This window comes from Varroa jacobsoni, unplaced genomic scaffold, assembly GCF_002532875.2.
Source record: "Varroa jacobsoni isolate VJ856 unplaced genomic scaffold, vjacob_1.0 scaffold_400, whole genome shotgun sequence".
Classification (NCBI taxonomy): domain Eukaryota; kingdom Metazoa; phylum Arthropoda; class Arachnida; order Mesostigmata; family Varroidae; genus Varroa; species Varroa jacobsoni.
The window spans coordinates 104,570-126,479 of record NW_019213302.1 but is presented as its reverse complement, the minus strand read 5'-3'; the positions used below and the strand labels follow the sequence as shown (position 1 = coordinate 126,479).

The window sequence follows — 21,910 nt, the reverse complement described above, 5'->3', positions numbered from 1 at the left end:
CATACTTGCCACTTACATTTCTTGAATAAGTGTATGCTACCTACTCAAGCTGCATAAAAAATCAACTCAGATTGTTGAAGGCCATCGCAGGGGGAGGAACACAAATCCATTAGAGCAACAAAGAACGATGCGTCGAGCATGACAAGTAATACCATTATTTCAAAAAAGAAAGTTCTCCATTTTAGAGCTGTGGCATTTACTGCAAAAATAAAAATCATGTTTTTATTGAATGTAAGTACTGTGGTTATTTTATTTCCTAATAAGTAAATTAGCAGCGAACTGATAGTCCGCTGTCATCTGTCGGTAGAAGGTTTCTTCAACTTTGTGCAAAACGATCCTGCAAAAGCCATGACCTTAAGCGTATTTTATATTTTATCAAGTGTTTATAGAAGAATAGGATAGCAACGGTCTGTTCACATATATAATGATAGACTTAAATTTAATCGTTTACGCCCTATATCTATCTAGCGTATAGTACGTGGCAGAAACGGATAATACGCAAGCCGCTGTTCGTCTATAGCTTCCGCGTAGCATAGCGTAGGACTCTCTATAACTCACTCTCAGAAGTGTAAATTCCACATGTTCATGTGAAGCCAAGTTCCTCACATACCCGCTTTCTGCCACGCTTATCTTTCCTTCACCGCCTTATGTAATAACGTAATTTCTTTCTTCTACATTTCTATTAGGCTTGTGACCTGCATTGTTCTTCATATCAACAACTAGCATCATTCTGTCATTTCGACTTGTATGTCCTTCTGAGAAAAGGTGTAATTCGATAAATAATCATTAATAATTCTATAATATGATTTTTAATCAATTTTACCCTATCCATAAACTGCCTGGTAATTGAAAAATTCAGGTACTTTGTATTTGATGTGCCGGGCCTCGGCAGATCTTCAAATGGCTCTTAAGACAATCTTTCCGAACAAATTTTCGGCCACATCGGCCACAAGAAAACTGCCGATTTCCTCTGTGTACGCTTCGAATATGGCGATACATGTGTTCGGCCCTCCGAGTTTCGTACGCGCAAAGCTTGCAGCGGGTGATCCGGCCATCACGGCAGAAGTCGCTAGCGATAGAACGACGCTCTTCTTTCGAAGACTTGTAGCATTTCTTACCAACCCCAACGCCAACCTCGCCAGTTTCTTGTCCTACGGGCTCCATAGTCGACAGGCTATTGTCAAGAGATGGGTGAACGATTTCTGCTGGCGGCGGTACGAGGCATGTTTCGAACTGACTACACTCGACAGGCCCTACAGGATAATCGTTGGAAACCATCGGAGCCAGTGTTGTTGCGGAAACGGGAATCTCTCTTGAGGTCACGGTTACCGGATCGTTCCCATTAGATAGCCATTCGTCCATAACATTTCTGTGAGGATACCCGAACGAGTGATGTGTCGGTGTAGGCAGATGGGGGAGCGCGCGGAGTCCTTCAGCATACTTCGTTTCATGGCTATCTGAAATTACAGATAGAAGTGGCGGTATAAGCGAGGTATTGGATTAAGCTGGAAAATTGCCTGCAATTTTAAGACGTTTATAGACGGTTTTGTTTCTTAATACATCTTGAATCCGCATTTATTATTGGAACTATGTTTTAGTAGACAGGCCACGCTTTCCCCAAATATAGTACATTGCAATCGCTTTTCAAGGTACGAGACTGAACGATACTGACGACAAACTTCATTTCCTCGACAGGCGGTCTAAACAAGTCAGCCCTAGGTGTAAGGCAATAAACACTGACGGAACACCACTGTCCATAGCGACTCATTCCGTTCATTCATTTAAACCTTTAGCATCCCCTAGATAGTGGAGAGCACAATGAAGGAAACGACTTACATAGTCTTCTACAACCTACCACAAAGATTGGTTCAATTCAGTAAAATATTTCCACCTTTGTAAGATAGCAAAAACTGTTGCTTTCGTAGAAACATAATTTTGTAGACAAGAGCGGGTTCAATATGGTCTTGGAAGAGTCATGACACTGAATTCACTAGCGAAATTATGCATGCTTGCCGATTGGCTTAATAAGGTACCTGATAATTATGGTATATATACACATTTCAATAGTTTATAAAAATTAGGAGTGGCACATAATAATATATAAGAGTAATTGTGGGCCGCGTACATACTTTGGCGGTTGGAGTTTACTACCCTCCATGCGTGGTTTTACATAGCACTAAACCCATACAACGTTACACGTAGTTCTGCGCATTTGCGCTCTTACATCGCGAGTACAACGGTAAATGGTAACTCGAAACAGCTTTAGGCCAATTTAGTTGCTCCACATTTACGAGAAGGGGATCCAGTCGTATGATATTTATACCGTAGGCAGCCGATGGAGTAACTCTGAGGTCGAATAACCGAAAAGCGGTAAAGACTAACAGAACGTGGCTTCACAACGTTGTTCTTTTGTGCCTTTCTGTGACGTGCGATAAAAGATTTCTATAGATAAAAGACGTAGGACAAATTATTTACGCGCGGGGGGGGAAGGGGGGATTTTTAGCTAAAAAGCGTGCGTTGAAAAGCCATCCACCTTCCTCTGTTAAACTTCATCACTACGGTCTTTGTTAGATTCACAGTTAAGCCAAGTTCTATCGAGATTAGGCGCAATATAGCCATCCTTTGTTGCACTTGGAAACGGCTGCTTCCATAGGTAATTAGGTAATTGGCGTAGAAGATCATTTTTGCAAGGGTTTTGGGTTCTCAGACTCTTGTTGGTATACCCTTTGAATGTGTCAAGAACACCGGGAATGGGGCTACCTCCTGCATGAAATCTGTGCTTCAAAGGAGGCAGAAAATTCTGCCACGTTATCGCAGATCCGCAGAAGTAGATTTTAGCCAAAAAAATCTGGATACTTTGTTGCATATACCCTAGCTACCTCCAATGGGATCTAATCAAAGCTTGGAAATTTTCCCAAGCCGCTTCCAGGAGTCGTTTCTTTAATCTAAGGTAACGTTCTTAACGAACGTTAACGAACCTCTGTTCTTATTTTTCCCGCTAAATCCCGCCAGATCACCTTCCTAGCATAAGCACATTCTGTTTTTTCCTTTGGTTGCAGCTTGCTTTTATTCTGATAGTAAGCAAAGACCCATACCCGTTATGTGTACCATTTTGCTTACGTTTTCTACTTATGTGATGGACCTTTACCATTCATTACAATCTTTCCCGCCTTGGACTAAGTATATGACCTTTACTGACTCTTTGCTGGTAGTTTGCCTTTGTTTTTTCTTTCCATTTACATTTACCTTGCGCATGTCACCGTCTTTGTTATTTTTAATAGCCTTACCTCTTTCCTACGATCGATTCTTCTCCATGTTGTCGCTTTGGGCTTCTTCAAACGTTTTTTAGGCGTCTCTGCAAAATGGGCACGCCATACTACCCTCCCTGTATCTTTCATAGATGCACTTTAGCCTCTGTCCAATGCAGTGTGTTCCTTGTTCTCTCGTCGTATCTGTACTTCAGCTACCTGCTTAGCGTTATGCTTTCTAGCTTTGCCGTTTCTAACCTTGCACTTCAGCAGTACTCTTCCAGTCTAAGGACGAGATTCCGTTTATTTGCTCTTAGTTGCCCTCTACAGGCCCCGTTTAATTTAACCTGATCTTTTATTCCATTAGGGTTTCCGTGAAGGTCTATTCGTTCTTCACGTGAATCCTCACGGTCCTACGAGCTTCCCTTTTCATATTTTTAGTGGTTCTGGTACAAACCTCAGGTTTTTTCTCCACCTGTTCTTTGTGTACGGTAGATCTCAATGGCTTTTTTATTAGCATCCGTCCATTTTCGCTGCAAGACGTAAACGAGTACTTTTTGCTCGCCTACATTTAAATCCATGGCTTTTCTCACACTTGTTTGTGGAACTCACAATGTTCCCTTTTCTATAGATTTTCTCTCTCCACATTTACAACCTTTTTCTTATATTCTTCAAAGTTGAAATCATATATTTAACCTAATCTCGGAATCTTTCTGTTTTCTCTTTTAATTCTGCTAGTTTTTGTTTTCCTCTCCTTGTCTTCCGTTTCTACTCTATTTTTGTTAGTTTAAGTTTCCAACTATTTCCTTTTTTTAGGTAGTTTCTTTGTTGATTCTTTGATCTCAGCCTATGTGTGCCTTATTTGGCCTCGGACAACCAGGATTTTTATTTCCTTTCACGGCTCTAGGAGCATGAAATTTGTTGTTCCTGACATCTATGCGTCCGTATCCTCTTTTTCTTAATTCCTATCCATGCCTCCATCTGGCCGCCTCGTGACTTCTAGGGGTTCCTATCCCTGTCTTCTATCTATCTATCTATCTATCTATCTTATGTTTATTCAAAATCGCTGTCCCCCATTTTGCTATTTTTTCTATTTTCTCTATTCCTGTTTTCTTTCTAGACCAGTTCCATGCATCCTTGGAACCCCAGTGAGGCTCCCCAACTAAATTTTCAAGTTTCTTTTTGGTTTGTCTCTGCCTTAAGGGATTTCTTTCAGTATCATAATTACCTTTTTATTCGATTCCCGACAAGCTACTAGGCACCTCCTTTTCTTCTAAATGCGGTCAAGCATATCGCCTTCCTTAGTTCATTGCCCTTATTCTCGTTCCGGTTCCGTCAAAGATAGCTGGAGATAGGCGCCGACCAAAGATGGCGGACCTTCGTTGGTAACCACGTGGTCAAATCGCAGTACGGTATGTTTAAGTTGAAATTTTATGCACCGTATAGCACCAATCCATTCTATAGCTTTAATAGAATACATTCTGAGAGGGATAATTAATCCTTTCGTCCGGGCCATACTGTTGCTTGCCCCTGCACAGTTGCAATTTTCCGCTTAAACTTCGTGCAAGTTCCTCACACTTTAACTTTACTTCACTTTTCCATTATATCAACTGCTACACATCTTATGCAATGGTCTCGCACTTTAACATCTTTATTCATCTTCATTCTTTTAGTTCCTAGAGCGTTTCAGAGGCTCTGAACAAAACACTCTTAGAAGCTCGTAACCTGCACATCCGCTCTTCTCCTGCAGGGTTTCTCTAAGGTGTTGGACAACATTGTTTACGTACCGTCAGTCAACAGCCTAGTGTATGTGAGCTAGATGTGGGGACGGTTGGATATACTTCCGCAGTCACCACGACGCACTAATTCTCAACTTCTCTCTTATACTTAGAAGTGCTTGAAGGAGCACGAAAGGCTTAGACATAGGAAGTCCGTATGCCTCGGTGCACAACCTCTTTGACGTCCGCTGAACTCGATAACCATCACATCAAAATAGACTCCGCAGTAAAGTTAGTTGGAGCCACCCTTCATGCCACGCGGTTAGATGAGAAGTAGCAGCTACGTCGCGAAGCTCCTCCGCAAACCTGCCAAAACACAAACTCTTGCCAGCTTTCCAAAAACTCTCTAGGAAAGGCCACACTACGCAGTCGTTATCCATGTTGACAAAGTTGTATTAGAGTATTAGTTGTTCTTTGCCACTAGGCACATCAACTACCGCCAGGCTGCCCACAATCGGTTCATATGCACATCAACCGGTTTCCCGGCTCAGAGTGGTGCAGCTACGGTGTCTTAACCATTTCTAAGCAACTAAGTTATCAGCCCATAAAAAGCAGTTGTCATATTGATCTCCCATGCCTCGAGCCAAAATACCTGACTACCTCAGATGAAACCAAAACGCAATTTCTCTGAAAATAGAAGTTCAATACAGCCATCGTTGCAGCCGTGCTCTCAGAACAACAGAGGCACAATGGTAGAACCGAGTGCCTGCCAACATTCGGCCCGAAGTTGTCCTTGAGCGTTAAAATCAGGAACTTCGAAACTTCGAAAACTTATGCGACAACTGAGGTTCTTTGCTTTGTTCTGTCCAAAGTGAAGTGCCTCAATTCGGTGCAATATAATGTTACACGAACCATCACGAAAAGAGAACTCGAAAAATAACATATTTTATAGTAGCAAGTATCAATCTTTCCGTGTAGCACTATCAGTAATTGTTGGTAATTAATTAGATAAGCTTAAGTGTATTTAATTGACGAGCTCTACAGATAGTCTTAACAGCATCCAAAGTAAATTTAAACGGGGCTAATTAAATGACTCTCACATGCCCTCCTGCGTGTGTGAAATTCGGTTGTGCATCGCTTGCGATCATCTGCAAGAACCGGAATATCAAAGGACAGTACAGGTACAACTTCGTTAGGAATAGAGATCCATTCACTCGTTGTTTCGTTCCGGGAGAGCGCATATGGCTCGAGATGGCCTTCATCTCGTTCCGAGTAAATTCTCTTCTGGGCGTCTGCAACGATGGATCAGTAAAGCCATAGAAACGAAAAATGAGCACTTGATTAGTATTGTTAGATATTTTTAGATAGAAGATTTTCTGCGTATGAAACTGGAACTTAAACTGCCTTATAAATCGAAATTCTCTTTATTCATCAGCGCCAAATCCACATTAATATAAGACAAATATATTTAGGATCAATATTATTTTAAACAATTCTTCCCTGTTCTTTTAAAGCGCAGTTGAAGAATAAATTAGATCGATAGATTTCACATAACGTATTCGTATTGCACGTTCTAAATGCATGTTTCGTAGTTGTATTGATACATAAATTAAGCTGCACGATATCTGAAAATTTGAAAGATCGCGCAGTCAAGCTTTATTAAGGTTTTATTTAGAATATTCATTACGTCGCCGAATCTTAGCCGAAGCATAATGGTGGTGGTGATGACGACGACGACTCAGCACATGGCCGAACACAGAGGAACCACTGCATTTGGTAAAGTGTCTGAAATTGAACCATGTTGTTAGATATGTTGCACTAATGAATGCATAAAAAATAATGTATATTGAAAGCTTAGTGGCACATTGCTCAATATATTCACCCGTGACCATCGCTACGCCAACCCTCTTCGCGAGTTACGAATAGGAAGCCTTGCGGTTTTTCTCATCGCTACAATAACCTTACCGTTTGTACATTCCCACATTTCTCCTGTCAGCTGGATCATCAAGGTCTGTGCATAGTCCTTACACGACCTTATGACCTTTCTATCGAATATTAAATATAAATACAAGACGACGAAAATGATAATGATATTTTATTGTCATTCATCCTCTCCTCTCGTTTCGAGTACTATGCTCGGTAGCATCCGATAGGCATTCCATCGAGCGGTTGGCTCCCAACATGAAACAAAGCTGTCGGACTCCAATTGGAACAACTGCGTGTCCCTTAAGTTCAGCGGGCGAACTTGTTACCGACTACGCCACCATCGAGACCGTACCGTCATGTTTAGCATCACAAAATATTACCGTCTGCTTCATTAATAAGGATTTCATTCATAAATAGCGACGGATGTATGGGAGCTTTCTAACGAGTTCGCCGGTTAGTAATGACGACGACGATGCTGCCGCTTGTCACGATAATAGGCGTCGTAGTTCTCTCAGAATGTGTGCGTGCATGTATATATAACGAAATGCAAGTATTTATTTGCTCAGAGCGCCATATATATATATATATATATATATATCAGTAGTATCCCATTTGTTTACACAAATTCGATTTCTACACAAACTAACAAAATGGTTCTTCATATATGGCGGGGCTTAGATTCAAGGCCTCTTGCCCTTCAGTTATTTTACTGTTTAGTTCATGCCTATAAATCGTGCTTAATCGACAGCCGTTAACGGGTCAGATTAACTAGTCCCAGTGCCGATGCTCAGGGTGTAAACACAAACGTTGTACAACGCTAACTTGACGCAGTTACCCCATCATGGTACAGTACGGCTATTTACAATCATCTTCTTTGCGATTCATGTATAATAGACATGCGACAGTTAAATGACGTTACCCGCAGCTCAGCATTTTGAGCTTATAGAACACTATAAATGAATTTGACACATTTATCCATTCGGCCGTTTCCAACGATTCCGTTGTAGTGATCCCGTAGTTGTTTCATCCCAACCAAAAGATAAATATCTATCTTACCCCACGAAAGCTATGTGAGTGAACTATTGTATCGAAGTTATTGCAACTTGTCAATTTCTCGTTAGTCTCGTACAAGTTTCCTTTCATGCTCATCTGTATGCTGGTTATTCTACTGATGGAACAAGCTCAAAATGGAATACCCAATAAAGTTGGCCCAAACTCTTGTTACGTTGTATAACACACGCAGAAGTATAATACACAATATGAAGTCAATTTTCGAAAACAACCGCCCTTTGGTCAACCATGGCAATAAAAATTTCGACGAGACCTCTTTCGCATAAGCGTCCCACACTTGTATGATATTAGATGCGTATCATAAGCGAAAATATCTAATTACTATTGAATATGCAGTGTTCATTTAAATACCGTTCAGGCACATCGGAATACAGTACAAATTAACATTGGGTCATATTTTGGCTAAATCTATTCTCTTAGGGTTCTAACATCAATTCAAAGAGTCACTGACCCCGTTCAGATATTCAGCATCCTTTATTGACGCGATTCTGTGGCCGTTTCGGCTCCTGGTAATCTACGGTTCGGAGCATTGATCATGATAACGTGCTAGCAGAACTCTGTAGAACAAGCACGATAGCGTAGTTTTAGGAAAATGCCTTCCAAAAATTACTGGTGGCGCCATTTAGGAAAAATCGTATGTAAGTCCAAACGATTCAGCTTAGGAAAAATAACGTGGCGGTGTACTCGGTCAAGTATTCTTGACAGCCGTTTTTTTTTTTTTTTTTTTACTATTTAGTACATGCACGACGTGATATTCCACCATCTGAAGCTGCTGCAAGGTACGTATAGAGCTCAAAAGATGGTTGATCGAATAACAAAATATTGAATAGCCTATATTAAAATCGTCTAGACAGTCTAATTTGGCATAACGGTTCAGTAGCTAAGCCATGTTTACGTCATGTTTCAAGGCAAGTTCGGTTACAGTCACAAAGTTCACGAAATTTCGGAGTACAATCTTTTACTTCATTCGAAGCACAATATGTTCCGAGACTGCTTATGGACTATCCCGGAATATTTATTTTGTTGCACGATAGTCGTTGCAACCGATCCCTGTAGACAGTTGGCGGCTCACCGAGCGAATAGCCTATCTGACCCATTTGAGATCTACCCATATTATCGACTCGGCAATGAACATCACTGTACCTGCGCTTCATTTTATTGTTTTGAAGTAATATATGCCGAGTGTCCCACTTTTCTGGCCGTCGCAATAGCTGACTAGCGTACATGGCGCAATAGCAATCCCATACATATACACACATGCGCGACTTTTACACACATGGCTCGCGAAGGCAAAGCAACGCTGACCGATCTCCTTTTACTCGTAAGGGTGAACCGTCCAAGCTCACACAAGTCGGGGCCTGACCTCCGTCAGGCTTACTACTTAATTTCTCTGAGCCTCGCGTGGCTCGTGAACATTTGAGTTTTGTTAACACTAAATTATCTATGCACTTCATTTTCAAAGGCGGCTTCTGTTCGCGGTCGTAAAGTCTCGACGACGCTAACAACGGTAGGTGCTCTTGTTAAACACCACGAGGCTCAAACAACTTTAAAATAATCAGGTTTGTGAACACTGTTTAGCTTTGTGATACGTTCTAGCCTTACATGCGGAAAAAATTCCTTCGTAACCGTAACTGCTGCACGTACAAATTGATACTTGTTGACGATATGTGAAATTATTTTAACTTCAATAAAGCTGCGCTTAAAAAAATCTTAGTGCCAAATCGAAGTGAAAGTGGCAAGCCTAAGTCTAATGAGAACATTCAATAAAAACACTATAGAGCCTCCTTTTTCTAAGACGAGGTTCAACAACAAAGTCGCGTAATATTAAGCTATCTACTTATTACCTGTAATTTAAAACAACTTCAATAAATCTTCATTGTGTATCCACAATAAATATAGCTTTATTTACAGAAATATACAGAAGTAGTTTATTCTACAAAGGATAATTATCGTAGAGCAACATTAATTATAGTGAAGCTAGATTACTGTTAATAAAAAAAAAAAGTCAAGCACTAAGGCTAAATTAACATTTTGATACTTGTCGCCAACCTTCGCCTGCGTTTACTTAGTATTTCTTTAATTTGGCCAACTCAATCCATTACTACTAGCTTGATCTCTACTATATACTGCTATTAAAGCCACTGGGACCGGACACCCTAAACCGATTTATTTCAGAAGATACTCGTGCTCAGTGTCTCCTTATCGTAAGCTTCTATTTGGGCACTTTGCTATCAATAATTAATCACACAAAACTAAATTCAGTTAAGGCTATTCTGTTGCACTCACAGGGAATTACGGATTGCTTGCACTTGCCGCAAAATTGTTGAACTCTTTTTTTAAAGGCGCTGCTATTTACGGAGACAGACGGCACATATACAGTGTTTGCTGCATACTAAGACAAGAAATTATTTCTAATTTCCGCAGATCCCACAACATCAATACCAGGCCTATTGGCAAATATTTCAACCTCAAGATTAGAGCCATTCATTCATTCATTCATTCATCCAGGCAAATGATGAAATATCCAGATAAATGATTTTTTCATGGAACAAAATGCAGTATCTCAATGAATGAATGAACAAAACATCACAAAATCAAGAAAATAGGAGATCGCCGTTTGAAAACTAGCAGAGAAAAAAATTGAGCATAATCTATTAATTCGTGTTAATTTAGGTCGGATGTATTGCCACATTATATAAGCAGCTATTGTGTAAGCATATCAATTACATTATTTGCCATCGCTATTCGAATATGGCCATTAAAATAAGCAGAACCCAAATGATGGGTCACAAAATTTCTTGGGGTTTCAAGGCTTGGCAATGTTGCTCTACTGCACAGAAGTCGGCAAAACAAACGTATTCCGTTGTACGAGCAGTTCCCTTTTCGGCTGTACTGACTTACACTTCCTCAAACTTAATATTATTATTATCATTATTATCGTTGGCGCCCTTCGTCGACATCGCTCCTTAACCCATATATACGCACACCTGCTTACCCACTGTTTCTTTTGTCAGATATTTATGTCTGCCCAGGAATTATTTCAACCATCCGGAGTTCATCAATCATTAAGGCAAAGCGAAATACGAAAACGATGTTATCGAAGCGCAATCATCACATTTGAAACTCATATCCTCGTTTCTCTTCGTCCTATATTTTTTCTTTTGCCGAAATGCATACAACATACCCTCATAAAAACATACACGCACGCACACATTCACACACCCACACAGAAACCCCTAGGTACATACATACATTTAGTTTTGCTCAAACACACGCCCAACCTTTACAAGCGTAACTATCTACATACTCTGTTATTCATTCAGCTTTTGTGCACCGTTTAGCCTGTTCGACTCGTTGCAATGGTTAGTCTATCGTCTCACCGCCGCGGGTGATAACATTATTTTCAGTACGGCGTCTGTAGATCACGGCATCCATCATGTTAATTCTGTCTCATTGTGTATTCATGAGTAGTAATCTGTATACCAGTTCCCACTTCCTTTAGCTATAACGACTCATACGAGCCTTATCTCTACACCTGTCCGGTACGAATTCACCCAGTCAGTCAGTTCATCATTTTCCTTCATCGTTATTTATGTACCTAGAAGTTTTTACAATTTGTGGGATCCGTTCGTTGTACAATGCGTACAGACGTGTAATAGCTTGCGTGACAACTTGAGTCCGTTCCATATCATGATTGTTGACAAAAATCGGCCCTTAGTTTCAACACTGCGCATGGCAACGCATGTGAACGTGACCCGTTTTTTCTTCGCTACATCGTACTCCTACTATCTCACTCACTGTATCACACTTTACGGGCGTAAGCACGACTATTTTGAGCCGGTCTTATGATTGTTCTTACTATCGACATCGAAGGTCTTACTGCTTGCCATACGTGACTTGCGACGATTATCTACTGCTGGTGACGGCTGTTCTTTGTTTTCCGTTGATATTGCGACCGCCCTGCCTCCTTCCGGCAGAAGAAAAAAATCGGAAAAACCCTTTAGTGCAGGCAGATACGGGATTGGAGTCCCATTTGCACATATTTTACAGCAGACATTTGCCGGAAGACCAATGCGGAATCTTCTCCTAGAAGACTTCTCCCAGCCAACATCATCAGTTTACCGCACCTGCAGCGTCCCGTGGTGGCTAAGCAGAGCCACGTCGCGGAACAACACCCTTCCACAAAACGTTTCACATTTTTACATATATTTTTCTCGAACCACTGTAAACAAGGGTCTTCTGTTTATTCTCTTTCCTGTTCATTTTTGCTGTTCGTGCATCTAGTTCAAGTTATTATGTGTCGATTTTTTCCGCCTATCTCCTTTTCGCTGTACATGTACTATGTCACATACTAAAATACTCTATAAGTACGTCAATTACCCTTTCCTGTTCACACAATATTGTGCGAATGCTTCTCTCATCCAACCTCACTGATAAAACTGTCTTTGTTGCTGTTGTTGTGCTTGCTGCGCTTGTTGCCACCGTTGCTGGGCAGCGGCGTGTTGTTGCTGAGCAGCTTGTTGTGTAGCGTTGTTAATCCGGTAGAAGTGTTGTTGCTGCTGCTGCTGTTGTTGTTGTTGCTGCGGTTGTTGGCCGCCAGCGGCAGCGGCGGCGGCAGCAACGACAGCTGCCGCCGACTGAAGCTGTTGTTGCTGCGCAGCCTGTTGGCGCTGCTGCATGATCTGCTGTATTCGTTGCTGTTGAGCCTGTTGCTGTATCCGCCACTGCTGTTGCTGTTGCTGCTGCAATGCCAATTGCCGTTGCTGTTGCTGCTGCTGCTGCTGCTGCTGCTGCTGCTGTAGCTGTTGCTGCTGCTGTTGCAATTGCTGATGACGCAGCAGTTGCTGCTGTTGTTGAAGTGCCAACTGCTGCCGTTGATCGACTACCTGTTGCTGTTGGACTCCGGCGACACCTCGTCCAGTCGGCACTTGCTGCATCATCATCTTATGGACAACGGCTGCACCTCCACCAGAAACTGACAGCTGCTGCTGCTGTTGTTGCTGTCTCTGCGGCTGATGCTGAATAGACACCTGCTGTACGGCGACTCCTGAGCCCTGGTGCTGCTGTTGCTGCCTCAACTGGAGCTGTTGCGCTACCGTAACAGTTTGCTGTGGTGACGCGGACGCCACCGAGGAGGCAAGCGCTACCTTAGCATGTTGCTGCTGCTGCTGTTGCTGCTGTTGTTGTGAAGAGCCTGAGGATGAGGGCGAAGAGGACGACGACGATGTCTGTTGACCGGGCACTGAAGTGAGAGTAATGCCAGGTGGCAGTTTAGGCAACGCCGCTGCTGCGTCCTTCTGCTGAATAGGAATCATCTCGATATCTTTTGGCAGCTGAATGTCGGGCTTTTTCGGAGGAGCCAGCTGGTCAAATGGAGTGGAGAAGGCAATGTAACAAGATTATTATAGAAGTACTATTTCGAGGGGCTTATGTTTCATAAAATCTGATATTAAACATGAGTGGCACACGTGTTCAAGGCCGAACTGATCGTTCAAACAACAAGGATCTGATGCATTAGCGCATGAGTAGGCTGCACAGTGTTCGGAAATTCTTGGTACGGCAATATGGCTCAATAGTAATGTAGCTTACCGGTGTAATAGATAGGCCGGCCGGAAGGCTGATTGGCGTCGCGGCGGGTTTCGGCGACGAAGCGGGCGGTGCCTTTGCGCTGGCTGGCGACGATACTGCTGTGATCTGCAACGACGAAGACACAAGGTTGTTCTTCGAGATACTCTGATGAAGATTGTTGTTGTTGTTGTTGTTGTTGTTGTTGTTGTTGTTGTGGCTGTGATGATTGTTACTGCTGCTGCTATTCTTCTTGTAGTCACCAATAGTCAGGCCGCCTCCACCGACCCTTTCTGAGGATCCACTAGCGACAGAACTGCTGCTGCTGCTGCTGCTGCCGCCCATATTAGCAGCAATGCTAGCCGGTAGACGCCCGGTGGGCGTCGACCGTGCCATTGTGCTGCTACTACCGACGGCGTGCGAAGGTTTAGTAGAGGTAGTTGTTGCAGAGTTAGATGAGGCGGAAGCCGTGCGGGCTTTCTGTGCCATGCTGGCGAGATGCTGCATCATTTGCTGCGGGCCGACCGAAGCAGTGGAGGCAGCAGATGGCCCCACCTGGCGGAGAGTCAGTGAGCACGCCCACCACAACAACGACAACAATACAAACACCACAACACAACCACCAACAGCCACCCAAAGGCAACTTTGTCTTAGCCACGTCACTCATTTCATTCATCACTTCAATCAGCAAAAAAACACATCGCTCGACTCAGCACACCACCGCCATTATCGACCTTTCAAATGGCTAAATTTTCCCTACGTTAAAAATTTCTATCTAATGATTTCATGAAACAAAATTCGATTTACATCTTTTCATTCATCTGCATTCTGTAATCTTGCCTCACCACTCTAGGATAACTTCATCGTTGTCATCATCTTTTAGCAGCTGCTTAATGGCGCTGCAGCAATGTTAGTACCATGAAAAAAAGAAGATAAACTGTTTAGCTTTAGCTTGCGTAGGAGAATGACTCTGCAACGGTTCACTGTACGCGTTCCATGCAAACACTCGAACTTTTTCTAGTTGAGGATTGTCAAAAACTTCTCTTGTCGTGTGCGAATTATATTATGCGTGTACAAACCTATATAAAGAGTAGCAATATAGAGATCATAATTAATGTCAAGCACATGCTCTCACGGGTGGTTGTGGCGTGGCGTGCTCACTTCTCCCCACTCACACCAGCCCACTTACTAGCCCTCAACCACCCCCGGTTCAGTCTGTTCTCTTATTCTGGCTGAAATCAAATCTATTAACGCAGGCAGGATAGTATAGAGCATAATACCCCGACACCGTTAAGTGGGATAATTGCCGAAATTATATTTTACTCAAGTCCTATTGTTGTCACGCATGAACGCTTTAATGTTAATACGCAGTTTTTGTTGCATACTAACTCAGATATTTGTATACGACATGCTATGCCATGCAGCGAGCAACTGACGGCATCGACAGGATATTAGTCCGGGTGAGTGTCCGCAAATATGTGCTATGCTCTACAGAAGAAAGGCGGTCTTCGCACATGGATGTGCGTGAATACTCAGAGGAGCGCAACTTCCAAAGCGCCACCGTGCTCAAAAACAATGTACGCGAGATTTTACGAACTAAGAAGATGAAATTAATCAGATCAATGAAGAATCGAAGGTGTTCGAATTGTTGCGCGCAATTATGAAGCAACTGACGACAACTAAACCTCGTTGCCCTTGTTACCTATAAACTACATAGTAGTACACTATAATACTATGGAAAATGATCATCTGAGCAAATATACAACTCTGAAACTTTAATGTATTACTTTCATACATCCGATATTTAGTCTTCCTTACCCGCTGCTGCTGTTGTTGCTGATGATGCAACTGTTGTTGCTGCTGCTGCTGCTGCTGTTGAGCGAGAACGAACTGTCGTTGTTGTGCTTGTTGCTGTGCTTGAAGCTGTGCCAACCGTTGCTGCTGCTGCTGTAGGTGTTGTTGCTGCTGTTGCTGTTGCTGGAGCCGCAGCTGGTTTTGTCTCGCGAGCTGCTGCGCGTGGAATTGTTGCTGCTGTTGTTGTTGTTGTTGTTGTATAGCGAGTCGCTGCTGCTGCTGTTGCTGCAGCTGCAGCTGTTGCTGCTGATGGTGGTGGGCTTGCTGTAGTTGTGCGTGCGCCTGTTGCTGCGGCTGATTAGGATGATGGGGCCCCATTCGTCCTATTTGCTGCGGGCTGGCAGACGGATAGGGTTGGTACTTAGTTGAGTTAATCGGCCGAGGTCGTGGCACAAAGTTGCGCATCTGCGCCGCTTGCAGTAGTTGCTGCTCAGTCGGCGGAGGGACACGAAAGGCTGGTCGCTGACTCAACTGGGCGCCCAGACTCTGACCCAGACTCTGTCTCAGGAGGGCGTGGTCTGCTGCTGATGGCGCGACAGCGCTGGGATTTCCGCCAGCGACAATAAGCTGCTGCTGGTGGTGTCCACCTGGTAGCAGGCCGTGATGTGGCGGCGCTTGTCGTGCTATCTGCATACCGCCGGCTTGCCCGCTGCTGTGTTGAACCATATTTTGGAGGTCTTTAAATGGCGCCGGGGCGGGGACCGGTGCTAGGCCAGTATTTGGTGGCATAGGAGGTTCAATACGTAGTCCGAGGTATTCCTGTTGTTTAGGAGTGTGCTCAAGTTTTGCAATATCATCAGCAGTCTTTCGTTGCCCTGTCAGGCAAGGCATATCGGAGACCCTGAAACCACACAACAAATTGCCCCGCATACAAACATATATACGACATTAGAATTAAAGCACCTAAGACGGAAACATAGAAAAATGGCAGCTAAACTATATCTATCACCTGCTCAATATAGGAAGATGATAAGCCTGAACAATTGTCTCAAGAAATAAACAGTCTAAATGAGGTAATAGTGCACAGGCAAATCTTGTATCGATCTGTACGAATTATCGTACTCGATACTCACTCTATAGGATCTTTCTCGATACGATAATGTTTGACTAGCTCTCGGAGAATATTCTCGAGTTTAATGATTTTTGTGAGTACATCGCCATTACTGCTGGGCTGCATTGCGAGAGAGACCTCGCGCAATAAGCGGAAAATACAGGTAACCGTTTCCGCCTTAGCCTCTAAGCACGCTACTGTTAGTTTTCGTGCCTCATCGGACACCTGAAAAATCAATTAATGACATCAGGGAACACAGATGATACAACACGTGTGTCAATAAAAAAATAATTACCATTTTTAATTTGAGTGTAAATGTGGAACTATGTCAACTCAGTATACACGTAGTTTTATTGAAAACCATGCATTTTGTTTGTACATTAATTTCTGCCTAGCAAAGAAATAGCAGTGGTAATTTCTTTACGTTTAGATTAAATCGGTTTTTTGCGTTCATCTACTTTGTCACAAGCACGATTTACGTTACCACCAGAAAAAATACCTGACGATCCAAAATATCATTGACAAGCTTGTCAATGTGTTTCTCCTCAGTGTACGTCTTAACAAGTTCAGCCTCCTCCTCATGTGCGCCTGACATCAACTCTATCGTTGCTAAACTGGCATACAGATCGAGTTCGAGTTCGGCGCGCTTCCCACAACGGACAGCTGGTTCCTCATCAATACAGGGAACAATGGCTTCGCCTTCCTCCATCATCACACCATCCTCATCGGCGTTGACCACCTGTTATCAGAAGAGACGTTGAAAGCACGGAAAACATAAATACAAAAAAAGAGTTAGAGGCATCATTTAAAAAATGCATTTTTTTGTACCTGTGGTAAGCCGTTAACAAAACAGTCATACAACCTTCAGCTCAACACGAAACGAACACAGCCAACAAAGATGGCCATCCGTTGATTTTCGCTCCAAAATGCAGTCTTATACTGAGTGAATATCATTTGCTCGATGTATATGAACAGTAACTGCATATAGAACCTTGCGATAGTTGCTTGTGCCGCAATAAATAACCATCTCTCTGCTCCCATTAAAAGTCGGTAAAGACCTTTCTACTATAACGAAGTACTTTTTCCATAATTACTTATCATTTTGGAACAAATTCTTCTACGTCTGCCTGTAAATTCTGATGAAATATCATGAAGCCAATAGTTGCGGTTGACTGACAGGAACCTGATGCGTATTGGGTCTGTCAATCATCGATCTAGGACTATATAATGAGAGAAAAGAGCGCTTATTTAGCGGCAAACGTCACGACAAAATACTGCTGTTAGCCAAACCGCCTAATTTTCATCAACTGAGAAAACAACTGTATTATCGTGGTAATCATAGACATATTTCTAATTATGAATTGATATTTACATGAGCATAGTGCTGCCGTTCCTTTTAAGGTAAAAGCATTAAAGATGAGTACTTGGCTGTTTAATCATCATACCCCCCTCCCTCTCTCTCTCTCTCTCTCTCTCTATCTTATTCCTTTTGCTCTCTCTCTCTACATTAATGGCGAGTTATTATTACCTGTCATAAAATTGTGGGTAAAATCTGTGTCAAAGTGCCTAACCTGATCAAGGCTATCCTGGTCAAGCGGCTGAGCTTCGTTATCGTGAAGATCGTCTCCGATCAAAGTTACCTCGCCCTCAGTCTTTGTTTCTACCATCATTTTCTCCTCGAGTTTGACCTTGTTGTTTTTTTGCGTCCTATCTTCTGCCTCCTTTATTTCCTCCTTGAGTTCGGTTTTCTCGACTTTGTCAATTCGTAAAACCTTCGTGGCGTCCTCTTTTGTCCGACTATCAATCTCCTCGCCCTCCGCCATCTTAAGTCGTTTCACGTCCGGCTCGTCTTTGCAGTCCAGCGCCGGCGAAGACCCGTAACCGACCCGGGAGCTATCGGTCTTTTCAATCTTCACGTCGTTCGTAACGACCTTCGGCGAATCTTTAGCGGGCTTCAGAGAGGGGTCGCCGGCCGCCTCTTTTCTACCGTCGCTTCCCAGTTTGCCGGCCAGATTGACACTCCCAGAACCCGCAGTAATCTTTATGGTGTTACTGCTACTTCTGGCGGAATCGGTGGCAGCAACAGCTGCTTTTGCTCCGGGAACAGTGGTCTCCTTTTTACTTAGGCTACCTGTCTCCTCGACCTTTTCCTGAGGCACAAAGGAGCCGGTCCTTTCCTTTCTCGATAGTTGTTGCTCCTTATGAGTGAAGGTGCTTGTCCTCGGCGGGGTAGAGACTTGGGTCTCAGCCTCTCCCGTCGCTTTACTTTGGTCGTCTTCTATGTGCTGCTGGGGTTCGTCTCTTTCTACCTCCTTAGCTACTTCGCTCTGGCACGTCGTCTCCTCGTCTTGCCTCTCTTGCTTCGATTGCTGTTCAGCGTCTCGCCACTGCACGGGTGGAGGGTATTTAACGGTAGCGCGGTCGTCTTCCTCGGACGCGTATGGCTCCGTATCGGTCTCCAAGCTCGTATGTCGGCTATCGCTGCTACGGCCACTCGAACTTGCTGCTGGTGAAAGTCGACTTTCGCTCGTCGCCAATGAACTGTAACTGTAGCGGCTGTGATTGCTCATACTCGACGAACTGCTACTTACAGTATCATCTCGGACGCTCCATTCACTGAAGCCGTCACTCGAATTCGAGTTTTCCTTGATGAACTTGATGACAACGGGATCAATGCCCGATCCAACGCCGCCGTTGATATTGGCAACGTTCCGTCGACGCCGGCGCTCACGTTTGCCGATTCCTGCTGAACGCCGACTGCCAGATGCGCTCCGTTTATTATTAATGCTGCTTTTATTATCGCTAGTGGGAGTTTTGTTTACAGTTGCAGCTGTGGCTGCTGCTGCTGCTGCTGCTGCTGCTGGAAGCGATAGAGCGCTTTTTTTCGCCTTGCGTTCGGTCCTGTTTTTGTTATGGCAACGATTTTCCCTTTGGCGCCGACGGTTTTGACTTCGCTTCGCCTCTTTCAAGCTACTGCAGCAGCTGCTGTTATTGTTGATCTTGCATGCAAACCGACAGAGTTCGTCGGTAGTGAGCCGGCTTACCAGAACAACAGGCTGTACGTCAAAGTTGATTGAGCCACCTGCAGACGCTGCTACAGCTGCTGGCGCCGCCGCTGCTGCAGCTGCAGCCGACGGGTGGACCGTAGATGAACTGGAACAAACTTGATCAGCTTGTGGGTCGGACTCCTCGGCGTCACTGGGGATCGCTCCGGCCATGCTCGCCCGCCCGGCAGACACAAAACACCATTCTCCAGCAGCTCTGTCCACCCGCGCCAGCTGCACTAGCTTTTGACCACCCTGATCGACCAACTGGCCACCCGCTCGTCCGTCCGTTGCCTGATAGCACGGCGCGAGTGGTTCAATTTCAGCGGCAATGATTTCAATCGGAACTTTGCAATTACTGAACCACAAATCGAACAAATTTGATGGCTATGAAATAATAATCAAAATAATGACTGTAGCAGGTGGGTTATAACCACGGCTGTGGACAACTTTGAACAACCGTGCAGGATCTGTTAACAGCGCCCGGCGTAGAGACGAAACTGATCGTCAAAGCAACAGCCAGTACCATTACAGCAACTCCTGTTTCTGATTTGGATAAGACACTGACACTCACCCCAAATGAATCGGCTTTACGATGGACGCCAGTGCTTCACCCCGAATCTACTTTTCTGCAGTGTGAAAGTTTCAAGAAAAGCAGAAATAAACAATACACCAATCTTTCAACGGCCCTAGTCAATTGCTGTTTCAACGATAGGTCGAACAATCGGCAAATTCTAACCGCTTTCAAGTTTAGAACTGGTTGTTTCACAAAAGCCGAGTGTTCAGTTTTGAGTGTACTACAGGTCCTTTCTGCTCATACACAAACACAAGGTAAATTTCAGCAAATCGAGCTGCAAAGCGCTGTCATGGCTTGTCCTTACATTTCAATATCGCCTTCACTTGATAATATTCAAATAGTCAGTCAATCAAGCAACCAACAAATGATAATAGTGTTCCAAACAACAGATAACCAGGTTCTTTGTTGGACGCTGCCTTCCTTTATCATGCAACACTCAATAACACAAGTCTTCTCTACCTGTCTGCTGCTGTTGCTGTTGTTGTTGTTCATGTAATTCAACGATAGATGTATGTATATCTATATAGATGTACACTTCTATATATCTATGCCACATAGTATATGAACAGTAATTGTTGTTGTTGTTGTTGTTGTTGCCGCTGCTGCTGTCGTCGATGTTGTTGGGTCATGCGAGTAGCTGAGGGTTGGCGTGCTGTCACAGCTGCTGCTATTTTCGTTCGCTCGCTCTCCAACCGTCATGTAAGTGCTCCGCTATTACTCCTAGTGCTACTTCTGCTACTGCTACTATTACAACTAGTCTTGATGTGCTTTGTTTGCCTCCGGTAGCAGACGACACACGAGTAGTCAAGATGGCGCCGCTGGGTGTAAACATCCGCTCCTGCTGATGGGGCTTCGGTGGGCTCTACTCCGCAATGTTCGGCGACGGCAGCAAGCGACCCGATCGTTGATGTGTGCCTCTCGTGGTATAGCTGTGGCGGTGTACCAGACACAACAGCACAAAGGCTCGCTTTCGCGCTTCTGTTGTTACGGCGACCACGAGCACGTCCGTCGCCGGGCTCGCCTTTCGATCAACTGACGTCGGGTGCCCAACTCGCGCGGGAAAGGGAATATAACTCGGCGAGAGATGCAGCAGCAGCAGCGTCAGCAGCGGCGGTAGCAGCTTGGTTTCGCGCAGGCGCATAGCGCCGCCTGGGGTTGATGTTCAGGAACACAGCGGCACGCAACAAAACCCGCAGCACCATTACACAGCAGCGGCAGCAACAGCAGCAGCAGCAGCAGCAGCAGTACTCAACAAAGGACAGACAGTCAGTGCTGTTGTCAGTGAGTGCTAACAGGCAGGCTGATGGCGGCGAACGTTACTTACTGGCCGTACAGCTTCTCATATAAGCGCTTGCTATTCGTAGGCGCCCACGGCATGCACACTTACACATCAGACTCAACGCTCAGCGTACACGGTCATAGAACTCTCATTACAGGCGGCTGTGGGACGACAGCAGTCAGGCGCACTCACACCCAAAACCCACATAAAGAACTCACTCACAGGTGGCGCACACATCCAGCCAAGGCACAACAGCAGCAACATCGAATACAACCGACGCGAGACGCACATGCTAAACCGGCGGGATATGGGCGTCAGGCGTGTAGCAGAGCCTGGCAGAGTGTAGACCGCAAGACATACACACAGGACAAACACGACTTTACACACATACAAGGGTGGGTTGCACATACGCACATACACATAAACTCAGGATCTTTCCGATGATTGCGATGATGATGATGATGATGATGGCGATGGTGGTGCTAGTGGTGCTTTGTGGCAGTAATGTTAGTGGAGGTTTCGATCGCTGAGTGGGCAAGGGCGTCCCCTCGCTCCTTCCCCTCCCGGGCTCGGCTAC

At 44.3% G+C, this 21,910-nt stretch overlaps 2 protein-coding genes across 3 annotated transcripts; both read right to left on the bottom strand.

The window, feature by feature from the left end:
- Positions 1 to 459: 459 nt before the first annotated feature.
- LOC111260110 (uncharacterized) lies at positions 460 to 10,923 on the bottom strand. Its single transcript, XM_022832610.2, has 4 exons — positions 10,865 to 10,923; positions 6,654 to 6,751; positions 6,067 to 6,258; positions 460 to 1,457 (listed from the first exon to the last, which is right to left on the bottom strand). The coding sequence occupies exons 1-4, from the start codon at positions 10,921 to 10,923 to the stop codon at positions 856 to 858; spliced, it is 951 nt and encodes a 316-aa protein (XP_022688345.2). The 3' UTR covers positions 460 to 855.
- Positions 9,830 to 21,106, bottom strand: LOC111260108 (uncharacterized). Of its 2 annotated transcripts, none has more exons than XM_022832608.2 (6): positions 18,005 to 21,106; positions 16,933 to 17,172; positions 16,456 to 16,658; positions 15,347 to 16,223; positions 13,553 to 14,083; positions 9,830 to 13,326 (listed from the first exon to the last, which is right to left on the bottom strand). In XM_022832608.2, exons 1-6 carry the CDS (start codon positions 19,649 to 19,651, stop codon positions 12,391 to 12,393), a joined length of 4,434 nt encoding a protein of 1,477 aa, XP_022688343.1. In that variant the 5' UTR covers positions 19,652 to 21,106; the 3' UTR covers positions 9,830 to 12,390. The 2 variants fall into 2 exon arrangements, with proteins under 2 accessions (XP_022688343.1, XP_022688344.1); XM_022832609.2 differs by having other exon boundaries at positions 13,553 to 13,657; positions 18,005 to 21,102.
- Between the last annotated feature and the right edge of the window lie 804 nt (positions 21,107 to 21,910).